Source organism: Actinia tenebrosa, unplaced genomic scaffold (assembly GCF_029948245.1).
Source record: "Actinia tenebrosa isolate PJP-AT-01 unplaced genomic scaffold, QUT_ActTen_1.0 PGA_scaffold2__45_contigs__length_23673736, whole genome shotgun sequence".
Classification (NCBI taxonomy): domain Eukaryota; kingdom Metazoa; phylum Cnidaria; class Anthozoa; order Actiniaria; family Actiniidae; genus Actinia; species Actinia tenebrosa.
The window spans coordinates 9346147-9361455 of NW_028292579.1; the positions used below are offsets into that span (position 1 = coordinate 9346147).

Below are 15309 nucleotides of genomic sequence, written 5' to 3' on the forward strand. Positions count from 1 at the left end.
AGCAACTGATACCAAACACTTTCAAAATGAATAAATATATCATCATAAACTTTAGGAAAAATTCCTTCATATATTTTCTTGTTTCATACTGTTTGTTTAATGAACTATGTTTCTTAGTAACTAAACTGGTCCAAGCTCGTTCGCTCGTGTCCGATCCGAAAATACAATTTAGATCTTCAACCACCGGAAGTAGCTAATACGTGTTTACTTTTCTCTATTCAAACTAAAGGATATTATAACTTGGTCTAGCTTATTTGCGTCGATTCATGGTATTCATCAACGTTACAATTATTCTTTGTATCAATACTAGATATAATTTATATATAACTGATTTATTCATGAGATTTAACTATTTATAATATCACTCTGATTAGGACGCTTCTTCTATTGGCTATCTCTAATATTAATTACATAAAGTTAAGTATTAACCTCATATGAAGCTAGCCAAAAACGCTGTTTCGATTCGTAGCTTACCCGGACACGAAATAAAAATGGAATTACGTCTGCCTATAGACGAGAAAGAGAGTGCCACTACACTTTTATATGTCGTAACAGCAAACTTTGTTGCAATCAAGGAACGAACGAAAGACAAAAAGAAACAGTACGTCTTTGTTTTCAACGTAGATTGGTCAGATGGTACGAGTAGCGTTGTGTGGAGGAGTTACAGCGAGTTCTTTGATCTGCAGTGCCGGCTATTAGACTCGTTTCCCGAGGAAGCTGGGAGTAAGAGGAGGGCTAGAATCATTCCATACCTTCCAGGTAAGATTTGATATGTAACTAAGAGAAATGGGTAAATTATTACCGGTATCAACAGTTGAGTAATACGACATTAACATAAGGAGTAGCATGTCAGAGCTGATTGCCTCTATTAGTGACAGACCCTTAGATAATTTATGGGGGGGTGGGATTCTGTAAAACCCCCCAAAAAGATCGAGCAAGCACTTCACCTACGAAAAAAACGTCGTGCAACCTCTCCTTTCAGTAAAGAAATACAGTATTGAGCAAACACAAATAAATACTTTCAGGGGTTGGTACAGAACTTAAATATTGTGCAACATAATTTCCTGCAATCTCCCTCCCCCCCTCAATTATCTAATGGTCCATCCCTTAGTAAAGCAGTCTTCTCCCATCCCTGCTGAGAGGCTTGGGGGTAGTAATTTTTCAAGACAGTTGCCAACTTAGCGCTGATAAACTTGTGGCCCTCTATTTGGATGTTTCTGAATAATATACATTTATACATAATATCATAAGAGCCACAGCAAATAAAGGATGTCATTAATATTCCGCAATATCGAGGGGAAGCCCAAATAAATATTAGATTTATATAGGGGGGCTATCAATCCCAAAAGGATGTTGTCAGAATCCACACATCCCCCATCCCATAAATTACCTAGCTGGTTTTGGGATGAACTGAATTTTTCAAGCATATTCTAAGATTACAGATGAAGAAAAAATTGAAAGTGTTTTGGTTTTTGTTGTCACTAGTATCATAAAGGACAAACTAGCACACTTTAATCATTTGGGCTATCCAACAGCTGAACTTTTATCAGCATTAGTCTGCATAGACAGGTAGTCAGGCTACATAAATTATTCATATAAAATCTTTTTAATTTTTTTTTTTTTTTTTTTTTTCTTTTCAGGGAGACAAATTTTCAAGAAGAGTGACAGTCACCTTGCAGAAGAAAGGAGACCCCATTTGATCAAATATACCAATGAAATTCTTATGCTGCCCAAGAACATTTCTCAGGGTCCAATTGTTGTGTCTTTCTTCCACAAAAGAAAGGGTGACCCAGTATGCTTCAACCAATTCCCTTCAAAACTGAACACCAAGTTAGAATTTCAATTGTGGACATCTCCAACAAAGGAAGAAATTCAGCAACCAGAAACAAATGAAGTAAATGACAGTGAAAATCAAGATGGACATGATGCATTTGGTCAAGTGAATTTGTCATATGAAAGATCTTTAAGTGTCGGCAATAGAAATTACATTAAGAAAGACAGTTGACTTGAAACTTATTTTATTTCTATAACAAATTTTGTAAGAAGGTTTTGATTATGATTATTAACTTTATTTTATGAAATTATTTTAATAGTAGCATGAGACTCTTGAGAGGTTTTCAGCCCATACATAGAATAGGAATTAAGATGGTGACCAAGGACAGCGAAGTGTTTTTGAAAGTGGGGGGAAAGGAGGAGTGGGGCTCAACTATCCCTCAGGCAACACTATGTGGAATTTAAGCCTTGTTTCGGAAATGCAAAATTTTCCTTTGACTATATAACATGGTAAATAATACAGTAAAAATATTTCTCCAGAACCCACAGCTCCTCCTAACCCCTCCCCCCTCCCCCCTCTCTCCTTGTCTCCACCGTCTCTGGAAGGATGAATGAGGTCCCCAGGGAGGGTACTCCCACATATGGACTATACGGGGATGATATACTGAACAGGGTATGGTTTTTCGAGCTTCTTGTCATAAACAGGGTATGCAATTTTCCTCAAATTCCAAGTTTTTCCTGAGTTTCCTTTCATATTCAGGGTTTCTACTTTCGTATTGACCGAAACTGGTCATTATGGTCATAAAAAAACAATACACGAGATGACATAATAATTGAAACAGGAACTCAGTGCAATAAATTATATCTTTTGTCATAAACAGGGTCTACAAATTTGAGTTTTTTCGTCATAAACAGGCCTAGGGTACCCCTTTCAGAATCCCAGCAGAACACCCCTACCCAAATTCTGGTGGAGTACCCCCCGGGATAAGGTCAAACAAAGCACTCAATGTCTTGCCAATTATAGACCTAATTTGTCTTGGCGTAATGTTTACCAGTTCAGACCAATTGTCATTCCATTAAGAATAGGATTCTTTAATTTGAATTTTATCCATATAGCTAATTTTAAAATGTTATTGTGAACTGGCTGAAGCCTATGCGACTAGACTCAAAAGAACTATGGGTAGAAATCACTGAGGCATGCAGCTTACTGCTGTATCTGATTATATATGCCCTAGGGTTTACATAAATATGGACCCTGGCTAGCAAATGACCAGTATTGAAGGAGATAGTCTTTTAATACCTTCATATTTTCGAAATTTGGAACATAACCTTTAGACCATTAATTTTCATTTTGCAAAACCAGAAGACATACATTATTATTATTAGTCGGTGTAAACAACTTATTCAGAGTGGTTTCTTTGCTTCAGTTATTTCTACCCATACTCCCTTTCAGTCCAGTTGCACAGGCATGAGCCGGTGGACCACAACATTTTTTGAATTGACTGTATTCATTTGTCTTCTCATGTGCACCCTTTAAACAATTTAAAGACATGATACTCTTGGGAATGACACATGGCCTGTAATGCATGGTTAAACATGGTTATACCCATGTAAGAATTAGCTGGTAACATTCAGTCAGAACGCCCTGAAACCATCCAAGCCTTATTTAATCAATAATCAATAATAGAATATAAAATGACCACTATTGAATGCATGTTGACTAGAGATAAATCGACAACATGCACTCCTACAAAAATATTCCTTGGCATAAGGATAAAAATGTACATACAGACGTTACAAATATATATATTGTGTGCTCAAATAAACAACCCCAAAAATACAAGAAAAAACTGATTGATTGAAGCTTAGAATACAACAGCTGATCATGAATATCAAGAAAACTACAATATTATTAGAAAAATACCATTATGATATGCAGCCCAGAACACTACCCACAACTCATGTACTGAAAATGTTTCATACCAACATGATATTGATGGTATCATGATTACTATAAATTTGATCAGGAGAGATTTGCCACCTATAATAATATAAACCCATACTATCTGCTCATAATTTCCTTACAATTGTAGAATCATGAGACAAAACAATTTTGAGCTGCCAAAAAGAGTTTATATTGACGGTATTGGAAGAAAATATATCCTGTATTTGTCCTGTTCTGGCAGTCGGCCAATATGGGATAAATTTTCTCCAAACTATAGCCACCAATATGAACCTGTATTTTGCAGCTCAAAAATTGCAATAATTCATAAGAATTGTCTGGATGATGTAAGTAAGCCTGACCATAGAAATGACTTCTCATTCCATGAACAATGCTATCAGTTTCAGTATTATGAATAACTGGAATTGAATAAATGGATTTTTTTTTTTTTGCTTTTTTTTTTTCTTTCACCTATAATGCACACTACTACCATTATAAGTAATTTGTGAAAAAGGGTCAGTGTATGTTGTACAGTGTTGTGTTTTGTTTATCCTACTGATTGATACCCCTCCCCTCCCCTACTAAATCAATTATCAATAGCTCTTTAATACCAGTGTTTGTACATTGTTGATAACAATCTTGTGTTGTACGGTTTCTCCAAGGTGTCTCCATGGCAATTGGTATCTTTACAAACAGTACATGATAATCATGACCTACAGTAGTGGAAGAAAATAAACCAACTACAATTACTTCTAGTACAATGCTTCCTCATTTTTGCATGTGTTATAGGTTTAATATCATATTCAGTGTGAATTTTAGGGGAAAAGATCATGCAATAAAATAAGGCAGATCAAAATAATGTTCAATGTCATCCCCAGTTCAGGCAAAATGTATTTATAATGAACTTTGCTGTTATTATTTTACGCCTCTCAATGTCGCAGCTTTTCCTTAACAATCTTGTAGCAATGAAAACAGAGGTACTGGCATGGCCCTTGTTCACTGCAGCAGAAGGCCAGATAGCAGTAAACAGTGGCGTAGCAAGAGCAGGGATGGATCCAGGGGTGGTAGAAGGGATTACTAGTCACTCCCTTTTGTTTGCTAAAATTTTACCTTGAATTCCTGGTAAAATCTTTGTAATTGTCACTTCTCCTCCCCCCCCCCCCCCCCCCTCCTGGTAAAATCTTTGTAATTGTCACTTCTCCCCCCCCCCCCCCCACTTCTAAAATACAGGTTGAAGGGGGAGTTATAAATTGATTATATGATTGAGACACTGTACGTTTAAAATCCAACAGTTGTCACATGTTCAAATACTCAAAAGTATTTATCAAGCAATATTATAAGTTATTTAGTTGTTGTAAAATAGGAGTCTCGGCAGCCATGTCTCTCGGCAACCATATTTTAAAGCAAAACAAATGCCTTGGGGAATGGCAAAATATTTTTGTATGACTGCCTGCCCAACAAACTAGACATGGCTGCTATATGAAACCCCTCTATAAAGTTGTTATCAATTAATTTGAACATCTTACCTGTACCTTGTTACTTGTTCATCGCATACTCGATTTCTTCTCTTCTTTGATCCCATCCATGATCGGTCACAACCTTGTACACTTCCATCACAAGATGACAGAAATATTCCAGAAACACGAAGTCTTCAAGTAACATTTTTCTGATCGTTGTTGGCCGTGTGGATTCAGAGACGTGTGCATAAGCATTTCGTATGAACCGCACTAGCTCTATTACAGAGTGAGTATCATAGGACTTTCTCTTGGTGGATGTCATTTCAGTGTAAATAGTAGGCATGTTCATATACCTCGAGTCATCCCACTTCCCATGCACCACTATGGAACTAAAGTTCTTCTCCAAGTCAATCTCCACAGCAGTCAGAGTTGATCTTTTTGCACGTGGGCATTCAAACTCTGACTGGTTTCCAACAGCAACAAGAACATCAACTTTTTTCTGATTTGACCAGAACAATGGATGATCCAGACTATTTTCTGCAGTTGGGCGTTTGTCTTTATCACATTCGAGCATTTTTTCTATAAGGTGAGTAGCTTCTACCAGAATGGATTTATCCCATCCTTCCATGCTTCCTTTCATGATGTTGGCTTCTGTTTCATGAGCAATTTGATATTCTCCTTTACTGGCACAATCACATGGAGAAAATGGGTGCTTTCGTTTTGACAGAATGTAATGAAGAACAAGTCCGCATGAAAACATGTCAGATGCCTTGGAATGATCTCCACCATGTACATGAGTACCCATCAACAATTCTGGAGCCATCCAACATCTCGTTCCTGCATTAGCACTGTACACTGTGGTGGTGCTACTATCATCACGACAGCTCAGTCCAAAGTCAGCAATTTTCAAACGAAGATCAGGATGTATTTTGTAGAGAATATTCCCAGGCTTCAGGTCGCGATGAATGATATTCTCCGCATGCAGAAACTTCAACCCCTTGACTACATCTTGACAAAGCTGAGTACTTTTACTCGAATCAAATGTGGATTTATCAATAAGGTACTCGTCAAGATTTCCTTCCATCAGCTCTAAAACTATGCACGAAAAGGTCTCATCTTCAAAGAAATTCAAATAACGTACAGTTTGTTCGCAGTCTGCAAGGACAGTGAGATTTTTAATCTCTCGTTTGTCTTCTGGTCGCTGCATACGTGTCTTCAAAATGCACTTGATGGCCACTTCTCTACCATCCTTCTGATTGATTCCAACAAAGACATTGCCATATGAGCCACTTCCTACGTGTTCTTTATGACACCAAAAGTCTTCATGGATCACATCGCACTCTTGTCGTCTAGTGACTTTGGCCAGTTTGGCTTTATATTTCTTTGAAATAGAAGTCCATGGAATGAGTACAGACACTTCACTAGAATCTAAGGCATTAGTGAGGAGTTCTTTAAGAGCATCAGAAGTATCTACCATATCCAAGCACGAATTGCCATCAGCTCCATACAAACGAAGAATCTTAATGATTTCACAATGCACAGATGAGTTTTCAAACTCTGCTTCTATTGAATTGTCCAATGTGTTCATTCTTCCTTTGCTTGATTGATGTTGTCTTTCAGCAAAGGTGACATGATCTTTACTGGCTGACATTTCTTTAGCTGCAGAGGCAGACTTCTTTTCTATCTTGTTATCCAATACGCCAGTTTCAATTATGTTCCTACAGCAAAGGCGAAGTGGTTCAGAAGCAGTGGTGGGAACTCTTCTTGCCTTCAAAATATCTTTGACAAGAATGCTTTTCCAATTTGTCCGTGTGGATTTGTCTTTGCAGATGGCATTCAAAAGACCAACAGCAAATGTCTCGGACCGAGTGTAACCCTGCTCGCAGGCAACATCAACCAGAGCTTTGGCAAAAACAAAATAATTCCTTTCAATGCAAATACTTAAAACTGACTTACCATCTTTGTCAGCTGTCCATGGATCAAGTCCTTTGTCAATGGCAGTTTTCCAAAATGCTTTTGGATCTAAATCTGAAACATCTGGGTAAGGACCAGGCTTATTACCATAAGATGATAATGCTGCAGCTACAAGAGGGGATGCTTCTGATGAATCAACATCATTAGCCTTTGCTCCAGCATCAAGCAACAGCTTCAAAGCTATCCATGTTCTGCACCAAAGTAAAGGTGTTCTACCAACCCAATTTCTGGCATCAAGTTTTGCTCCACATCTCAAAAGATAGCTTAAGATTGTTTGTAAGAATTGCTCAAATGTGAGATCTCTGGTAACATTACTGGCATAGTCTTGAGGTGGTGGTAAGTGTAATGAAGCCCAAAGGTGCATCACGGTTGAGTTGTTGGAAACATGAGATATGTTAATAATTCCTGCGTTTGTCACTTTTTCTGGTGAAAAAAATTGTAAAAGTTTTATTGCTTCATGCAAGACATCTTGTCTTACTGTCATATCATTTAAGTCGAGTCCTTCTTGGAAAAGATTTAGTAATAAATGAAAAAAAGTTTCTCCCATTCGAGATCTTCCTTCAATGCTGGATCCATGTTTTGACAAAAATCTACAAATTTCTACCTGGGTTTTTACTTCTGATAACCGTTTTTCCTCCAGTGAAACAGACTCCCCATCATTTCTACGCAAACATTGCAGTAGTGGTGTCTGATACTCATGGTTTCTGAAGTTTAATGGTACACCGAGTTTCTCCAACTGAAGACAAATCTCCATGACAATCTCTTGTGGTACTACACCCTTAAATGCTAACCGCGTCACGCAGTGAAAAGCTGTATTACCATCTTGATCAACACTATTAGGATCCGCACCTAACTCAACCAATGATTGTAAAGCTTGTGATGCCCCTTCTCCATTTTTACAGTTTTCATTTACTAACGTAATCAGCATTTGTATTTCCTTTTGATTGTCAATATACTGACCAGCTAGTTCCAATGCTCTAGTAATCACTGTTCGCATACTCTCTAGACCTCCTGGTCTTTTTAGGAAGATGAGAGGGAGCTTACAGAAAGCTATGTTCAAAATTGCTTCGGCGAATGTTTTTTTCTGTACCTCACATTCTTCAAGTAAATCAAAAAAGCCAGGAAGAATGTTTGTATTACCATAGAATACATTTCTATCGACAAAAAAGTTCAGAATGCTGCAATTAGAATTATCTTTCAAATGAAAAAGATATTTTTTTCCCTTGTCAACAAGAATACGAGCTGACTTTGGATAGTTTAAAGCGTAAAACAATGGTGTTCGCCCAAAAACATCTCGAAAATGTACAAATGCACCACCAGCATCAATCAATTCACGAACCACACTCTCGTTGTTACTTTGTCGGAAAGCATAAAACAAAGCCGTGTGGTCATAGCCATAATTATCAGAGATGTTGACATCAGCACCAGCATCAATCAATACATGGACCACAATTTCATTGTTACTTTGTTGCACAGCATAAAACAAAGCAGTTTGGCCATCACCATCAGTTTTGTTGACGTCAGCACCAGCATCAATCAACGCACAAACCACACTCTCATTGTTACTTTGTTGTACAGCAACAAACAAAGGAGTTTGGCCACATTCAGTTGTTATGTTGACATCAGCTCCAGCATCAATCAAGGCACAAACCACACTTTCATTGTTACTTAAACGGACAGCAACAAACAAAGGAGTTTGGCCATAATCGTTTGTTATGTTGACGTCAGCACCAGCATTAATCAATGCATGAACCACACTTTCATTGTTACTTTGTTGTACAGCAACAAGCAAAGCAGTTCTGCCATAATCATCAGTTATGTTGATGTCAGCACCAGCATTAATAAATGCATGAACCACACTTTCATTGTTACTTAAATGAACAGCAACAAACAAAGGAGTTTGGCCACATTCAGTTGTTATGTTGACATCAGCTCCAGCATCAATCAAGGCACAAACCACACTTTCATTGTTACTTAAACGGACAGCAACAAACAAAGGAGTTTGGCCATAATCGTTTGTTATGTTGACATCAGCACCAGCATCAATCAATGCATGAACCACACTCTCATTTTTACTTTGCTGCACAGCATAAAACAAAGCAGTATGGCCATGTTTATCCAATGTTATGTTGACATCAGCACCAGCATCAATCATTGCACAAACCACACTCTTGTAGTTACTTTGTTGCAAAGCATAAAGCCAAGCAGTTTGGCCATAATTATCAATTATGTTGACATCAGTACCAGCATCAATCAATTTATGAACCACACTGTCGTTGTTACTTTGTTGCAGAGCATAAAACAAAGCAGTTTGGTCATATTTATTTAATGTTATGTTGACATCAGCACCAGCATCAATCAATGCATGAACCACACTCTCATTGTTACTTTGATTGCACAGCATAAATTAAAGTAGGTTGACAACCATTAGGAGTTATGTTGACATCAGCTCCAGCATCAATCAAGGCACAAACCACACTTTCATTGTTACTTAAACGGACAGCAACAAACAAAGGAGTTTGGCCATAATCGTTTGTTATGTTAACATCAGCACCAGCATCAATCAATGCACGAACCACACTCTCATTGTTTATACTTTGCTGCACAGCATAAAACAAAGCATTTTGGCCATGAACATCAGTTATGTTGACATCAGCCCCAGCATCAATTAATGCACAAACCACACTCTTGTTGTTACTTTGTCGTAAAGCATAAAGCAAAGCAGTTTGGCCATAATTATTGATTATGTTGACATCAGCACCAGCATCAATCAATACACGAACCACACTCTCATTACTAAGTTGGATAGCATGAATCAAAGCAGTTTGGTTATCAATATCAGTTATGTTGAAATCAGCACCAACATAGATCAATGCACGAACTGTACTCTCATTGTTACTTCGTTGGACAGCATAAAACAAAGCAGTACGGCCATGAAAATAAGTTCTATTGACATCAGCACCAGCATCAATCAATGCATGAATCACACTATCATTGTTGCTTTGTTGAGCAGCATAAAACAAAGCAGTTCTGCCATATTCACCAGTCATATTGACATCAGCACCAGCACTAATCAATGCACGAACCACACTTTCGTTGTTGTTTTGTTGGGCAGCATAACTCAAAGCAGTTTGGCCATCATCACCAGTCATATTGATATCAGCACCAGCATTAATCAGTGCACGAACCACACTCTCTTTGTTACTTTGTTGGACAGCATAAAACAAAGCAGTCTGGCCACCACAACCAGTTATATTAACATCAACACCAGCATCAACCAATGCACAGATATCATTCTCATTTCTTTGGATGACGGCGCGAATCAAAAGATCACACTTATTATCAGTCATGTTATCGGTAGCCATCCTTTGATGTCTGAGGACTTGATGACCAACTGTAATTTCTGTTATATTTTCTATTTCAGTTTCATACAAACACTTATCTCCAACTGCTGTTTACAGGATTCAAGTTAACCGAGTGATAAAATATTCATTGGTTGAGCTTACGATAAATCCGTCATATGCCAGGTATTTCCCGTTTTTTTCCACAACATTTTCGTTCAGTTTTCGTGGTTTTATTTTGTAGTCTTACTGTCGGTGATAGAAGCGTTTCTTTGCAGATCTCTTGGCCTTTGCAATGTTGTTGTTTTAAGGCACAGCTATAGCGCTTCCGCCTTCAAGACAGCAAATTCGCTAGTATAGTCACATATTGATCATCAATAGAACATCACTTTACCTATCAGAACAATTATACTAAGACAAGATTACAGTGGATTTAGTCACGTTCAAGGTGAGATATCAGAAGACGGATTTGAGGAAAAACTCAAGCTTCGAAATCCCGGCGTTCTTCGAATAGACGTGTCTTGGAAGCCCCTTGGCAAGGGGAAGGAAGGTCGTCTTGGAATGTGCAGACTTGCAGATTTGAACGACACAGGGATCCCAATATTGTACGGTTAATTTTTACGGTCATTTGGGTTTTTGTATCTGACAAGAAAGGCGAGTATGTTTATCGATTTAGTTGCTTTACATACATCTTGTAATCATTAACCAAATTAAGAAAGTATTTATTTTTTCAAAAGACATTTTTAGCTCCCAGTTGCGGCATCCAGTTCCCATCATCCCTCACTGCGGGGTCGAAATAAAAGATGGCGGATCAAAATTGTTATGATTTGAAAGAAATGTTCGTTGGCAAATATCTTATAACTGGTGCACAGAATAACAGCAGAGTTAAAATATTCAACCAGTGTACATGCAGGTGGCTGTCTAGCTTGAATGGTCCAATGTCTAGGGATAAATATTATAAATAAATAATAAATAATGAAACACGTGATTTTTTAAAAATCTATGTGTAAATGTGTTAATATCTAACTGTCTTTTTTCGGTGGACATCGTAATGACATTGACTGTATGTATGTTGTTGGTGGTTGTGAGTAACTTCGATCAAACCCCTACCCACTGGCCGGTGTCACAGCGTTTTGTGTTCCCCCGTGTTAATTATGTGTTCATTAAAAAAAAAATTCGGGAATTTTATTGTCCGTTTTCATGCATGGCTTCTCGTGACAGAGTACATTATGAATGATCGTCCTCCTGAATTCTACTGCTTGGTTTACTAAAGAGAGCGTGTCCACAACTAACAGACACCAGAATCAGAAGGACACTGTGCTTGGCACTTGTGAAATCACAACTGAATTTTGCAACCCAAGCGTAGTCACTTAGGACAGTGGAACAGTTTTTTAAGTGGGGGGTCTGCAGTTCTCCTTTCCCCTCCCCCTTTTGAGGTGAACTTTTTTCTTATTCCCAGGCAAAAAAGAAGTGATTCTCATGACAAGCAGCAGCTCCTGCAGCTTGATATTGACTTGCCTTGCACATGTTCACTAGTTCACAAGTTTATGTTTTCTAGAATTTTGATTGGCTGATACATATATTTATCTCAAAAATGTGATTGGTCTAGCAGTGCTGTATATATCCCAGTATTTGATTGGATGGAGAGTAAATTCTTGCACAAATTGTGTGATTGGTGTGAACAATTTTGTCCTAATTATTGCCTCTTCAGAAGTAAATTTATAAGTCTGCCTATGTAAAAAACTAATCCGTGGTTCTCATCTAAGATAATGATGTTAACTTGAATATTTCTAATGCACATATGCATGTTCCATATACACTCACATGCACCCAATCATATTTAACAGTTATTTATCGAGACTGAGAGAAAGGGTGCGGCCCTTAAATTTTTTACCGAGTTGAAGACGAGGGAAACATTACATTTGTGTGACCCGCTGACCACAAAACACACTTCAGGTTCCAGTAAGGTTTCAGTGAGGTTTTTTTTTTTTTTTCATCAAGTGTAAAAGAACATGAAAAAATATTTGATTTTTAAAAAATACTGAATACATGTGATGTTGGCCACTAGCAATAATTGCTGGGAAACAGAGAAATTTGATGATCACAAATGGTACCCAACTGGCCAAGGACAAGAGAGAAAAAATGAAGTTTCATACATATTATATTAAAATAATATTGGTATAATATTAGACTTTTGAATACAGAGTTTCGCTCTCTGTGATTTCTTGTGCAACTAGTGATTGTGAGATGACATATCACCGCTCACTGATCACTGCTGAGCAGTGATTAAGAGGTTTTCCAAAGTTGCGAGAGCTAAAGTAATACTAAAATCCTTTTTTTTATTCTGAATATTGTCTTTTCTCTGCTATTCAAGTCTAAAATTATACTAAAACAGTTATTCCCATAGTAAACATTAAACACTTATTGACTGGAACAGTGGGAAACAGTGTGTTTTATGGTCCCTAGTTGTAGAAATGTTTCCCGAGGCAAAGCCAAGTGGTAGGGTTGTGAAATAATTTGAAGTCTTGGTGTTTGACATATTATTCAAATGATAATATGCAGCAAGGGTTCTATCCCCAAAAATCCACTGTAAAGTCACTATTTAAAATCTTGGGTGGTGGAATATTTGGAACCATTCATTTTTTGACAGGGAGGGGAGGGGCAGGCAGCAGGACTTGTGTGTCCAAAAAAAATCAGGCTCAAGAAGGGGGTGACAAAAAACTCCAAGTCTCACGTCAGCACTTTAATGAACAGAAAGGTAAACTAGGTAGGGGCAGCACAGACAGGGGATCAGATTTCTAGTTTCCAAGCCCAACCCCACCCCCTCTCCCCATAAACGAAATGGTCCCTAATGTAAGTACACTAAAAAATGCACTGTGGAATAGAGTACAAATACTATAAGTGTGTAACATAAATACCACTAAATACTGCTAAATTATGCTAACCCTATTGTTTTCTATTGTTTAATTAGCACTATTTACTACTAAATAGTGCAAAGTGTTGCACACTTTTAGTTTGTACTCTATCATTAGCAATAACATATTTACAAAGATACTTAATTCTAATTGGTCCATACATACGTCTGGTATTTTATTTCTTATTGTGAAGCGCCATGGATTTTGATATGTGCGCTATATACAATACAATACAATACAATTTTATTTGGCACCTTATACTAATAGTACATGAGTGTTTGATTCCAAATATATTATAGGTATATATATATACTATGTATTAGGTAATTTTCTTAATTCATTTTCACGTATCAGCATACATTGATGAATGTATGCTGATATGGCTCTTTGTAGAGACGCTGATTTTGAATTGATTAAGAACATAAAACGACTGTCAGCGCTCATATTGTTGAAATTAATGCTGGTGTTTTTTTCTATGAACTCTCTTAAGTCGTTTCTATGAGAGTCATATAGTGGACACCAAACTAGAAAGTGTTTTTCGTTTTCTACTCCCGACTTACACACTGGGCAAATCCTTTCATCGTAAATGAGATAAGGCCTCTTATACCTCCCCGTTTCTACTTCAAGCTTATGGTTACTAATTCTTAATTTTGTAAGCGCCACTCTGTGCTTAATATTGGTGACTTGACTTAAATATTCTTCAAAGTTATAATCCGTTTTGAACTGACGAAAGACTCTGAGTTTATTTTTATGTCTGTCGTCTTTTCTTTCATCATTGTGGAGATTACTCCATAAAATTTGCCTCTCAATGTCATATATTCTTTGGGTTATTATTTTTCCATATTCATACCATCTTGGAGAAAGTTCCTTTTGTTTCATCCAAATTATCCCCAATCCGAGTTGTTCTAAAGTAGTTTTAATTTTTATGCTCCAAAAGGCTTTTTTAGTTTCATTTTTAATATCTTGGTAGACTTCGGCTGAAAGTTTTTTTGGGTGTAGTTCCGACTTTATAATTTTATGCCAGAATTTAAAGCTTCTACTGCATGCTTTGCATTTTAGCGGAAACCTTCCTAACTCAGCTCTGCATGCAAGGTTACTAGCATTCTTTGTCACCTTGAGGAGCATTTTGCAAAATTTCAAATGAACAAGTTCCATGGGCTCTTGGTCTTTGGTGCTTAATGTTTCGATACCCCATATCTCACTTGCGTATAGAAGTATTGGTGTAACAAGCGAGTCAAACAGTTTTATAGTTAATTTGATATTGGATGTGAAAAATTCACCCATTTGTTTTTTTATCTGAAATAGTGCCTTTAATGCAGCTTTTTTTAATTCTTGTTTTGCAAACGTAAAGTTTCCAAAGGTTGTAAAATTTAATCCTAAATATTTATATGATTTAACGTTTTCTAGTTTAGATTTGTTCAAATAGAATTGGAAGTTATTCATTGTCTTCCCTGTATTATTGAAAACCATCACTTTTGTCTTTGTTATATTAACTGTTGAGCCTGATTGTTCACAAAATGCCTCTAGCTTGTCGAGATATTTCTGAAGCCCTTTAGCAGATTTAGAGAACAGAACCAGGTCATCTGCATATAAAAGAGTACTAATCGGTTTGCCATTCAACATTACATCGTTGTTACACGAATTTAATGAGTCAGGCAGATCGTGAAGATATAAATTAAATAACGTAGGGCTCAGCATACAGCCTTGTTTAACACCCATATAACAGGAAAATGTCGGAGAAATGTGTCCATTTACTTTGATTGCTGATTGATCAGTGGAGTACATCGATTGTATCACTCTTAGAAAATTTCCATTTATACCAACATTTTCAAGTTTTGCCATTAATTTTCCATATGTCAATATTATGTAGCTCCAGATAATTGTCTGTACCCCCCCCCCCCCCCCCC

The 15309-nt window shown here is 37.2% G+C and overlaps 2 protein-coding genes across 2 annotated transcripts; one reads left to right on the forward strand and one right to left on the reverse strand.

Moving 5' to 3' along the window:
• Nucleotides 1-417: 417 nt before the first annotated feature.
• On the forward strand, nucleotides 418-3578 carry LOC116304988 (SH3 and PX domain-containing protein 2A). Its single transcript, XM_031714803.2, has 2 exons — nucleotides 418-759; nucleotides 1641-3578. Exons 1-2 carry the CDS (start codon nucleotides 435-437, stop codon nucleotides 2003-2005), a joined length of 690 nt encoding a protein of 229 aa, XP_031570663.1. The 5' UTR covers nucleotides 418-434; the 3' UTR covers nucleotides 2006-3578.
• Nucleotides 2002-11055, reverse strand: LOC116304984 (uncharacterized). Its single transcript, XM_089033798.1, is given in 3 exon segments — nucleotides 2002-4428; nucleotides 5242-9533; nucleotides 9535-11055. Coding segments are annotated over 2 exon segments (5244 nt in total). The 5' UTR covers nucleotides 10497-11055; the 3' UTR covers nucleotides 2002-4428; nucleotides 5242-5251.
• Between the last annotated feature and the right edge of the window lie 4254 nt (nucleotides 11056-15309).

Coding starts and splice junctions, on each gene's coding strand:
- LOC116304988 (XM_031714803.2), top strand. CDS start 435: ATGAAGCTAGCCAAAAACGCTGTTTCGATTCGTAGCTTACCCGGACAC. Junction 760..1,640: donor AATCATTCCATACCTTCCAG/GTAAGATTTGAT, acceptor TTTTCTTTTCAG/GGAGACAAATTTTCAAGAAG.